This window comes from Rhincodon typus, chromosome 47 (genome assembly GCF_021869965.1).
Source record: "Rhincodon typus isolate 14 chromosome 47, sRhiTyp1.1, whole genome shotgun sequence".
In the NCBI taxonomy this organism is placed as follows: domain Eukaryota; kingdom Metazoa; phylum Chordata; class Chondrichthyes; order Orectolobiformes; family Rhincodontidae; genus Rhincodon; species Rhincodon typus.
The window spans coordinates 8,536,885-8,538,716 of NC_063378.1; the positions used below are offsets into that span (position 1 = coordinate 8,536,885).

General features: G+C 48.6%; 1 protein-coding gene across 1 annotated transcript in view; it reads left to right on the forward strand.

Moving 5' to 3' along the window:
• The window catches only part of LOC109923692 (nectin-1-like), a 50,337-nt gene extending 48,851 nt beyond the window's left edge, over nt 1-1,486 (forward strand). Inside the window, exon 7 of the mRNA XM_048620544.1 lies at nt 356-1,486. Within this exon, the coding sequence (XP_048476501.1) occupies nt 356-481 (126 nt within the window). The 3' untranslated portion in view covers nt 482-1,486. The remainder of the gene's footprint in view (nt 1-355) is intronic.
• Nucleotides 1,487-1,832: the final 346 nt, after the last annotated feature.

A 1,832-nucleotide genomic window follows, 5' to 3' on the forward strand; every position in this document is an offset into this window, starting at 1 on the left:
AAATTACCCATAGTGCCCAGGGATGTGCAGGTTAGGGTGGATTGGCCGTGCTAAATTGTCTGTAATGTCTGGGGACGCACAGGCTGGGTGGGTTAGCCATGGGAAATACAGCGATAGGGGTTTGGGACACTCTTTAGAGGGTTGTCATTGACCTGATGGGCCCACACTGTAAGCATTCTGTGGATCAGCCTGGTACACCTTCGCTATGCTCCCTCCATCATCGGAACATCCCTCCTCGTGTAAAGAAACTGCTCAGTTCTGTTGCTGTTGTTGTGGTTTGGAATTCTTTGCGTTTTGTTGTGTCAGCTGAAGTTGAAGACTGAAACTCTCTCTGTGTTTCTGCCTGTGTTAACAGGACAATGAGAGGATCATATATGCATCGCTGGATCTTAACGTCCTAGCTGCAGCGTCTGTTCACAGGCAAAATGTTCAGGCAGAGGAGTTGACTGTGTATGCAGACATTAAATACCACCAGAAGTGACTGTGGTTAACTTCCGTCCCTGGAATTGGTGCAGCGTGGTCAGGATAAAAACTCCCCGCTGGTATTTTCTTCCTCTCTCTGTTTCGAAACTGAGTGACTCTACTTCACTTGTGCATTCTGCTTCCTGTTCGATCCCTTTCGGAAATGTTGGAGAAAGTGGAGACTACGATATTCCCCAACCCCGCCAACCCAGCTTCCCCACCCATCGTCACCCAGTGCTGCCAGGATCAAGTGTCTGAACCCAAACCCCCTCTCACCTTCATCGTACTCCCTCAATAACCAAACGTGAATATTTACAGAGCTAACCAAATATCCAGCGCTTGTTCCTGGTACAGATCAACCCCCCCCTCCAGCCACCTTCCTCATGGTCTTCGAGCATAGAACTGTACGGCACAGGAACGGGCCTTCAGCCCACAATGTTGTGCTGTACATAACGCCAAATTAAGCTAATCCCTTCTGCCTGCTCTTGGTCCATATCCCTCCATTCCTCGCGTATTCACGTGTTTATCTAAAAGCCCCTTAAATGCCCCTGTTTTACCTGCCTCCACCCCCACCCCTGGCAGCATGTTCCACGCTCCCACCTCTCTCTGTGTGTAACAATCCTGCCCCTCACATCTCCTTTGAACTTTCACCCCTCTCACCTTAAATGCATGCCCCCTAGTTTTAGACATATCAACTCTGAAGACTCTGACTGTCAACCCTATCCATGCATCTCGTAATTTTATAGATTTCTATCAAGTCTCCCCTCAGCCTCCTCCACTTCAGAGAAAACAACACGAGTTTTTCTAGCCTCTCCTGATAGCTCATAGCCTGTAATCCAGGCAGCATCCTGGTAAACCCCTTCTGCACCCTCTCCAAAGCCTCCACATCCTTCCTGTAATGTGGTGACCAGATTGAACACAATACTCTTAGTGTGGCCTAACCAAAGTCTTATAAACATGGCATCCTGACTCTTGTACTCGATTCCCCGACCAATAAAGGCAAGCATGCCATATGCCTCCTTTACCACCTTATCTACTTGTGTGGCCGCTTTCAGGGAGCTATGGACTTGAACCCCCAAGATCCCTCTGTACATCTACACTGTCTTAGTAGGGTGGAAGTGGTCTGCAGCAGATGGTAGCAAAGAGGAATTTGGCACCAACGTTCCGAGTACCGCTCCCCATCGAATTCACGAACCCCCCCAACTCTCAGCCAAGAGGACAAAGTTTGGTCAAACAGGTGATCACTGTAAATAACGCTGGCTCAGTTTTGCTGGTTACCTTATTATCTTTATGTGAAATGGAGCAGCACATCTCATTGGCGACAAACTGTCCCTACTTCACTAGCTGGCTCTTGCAAAGCTTGTAATGTC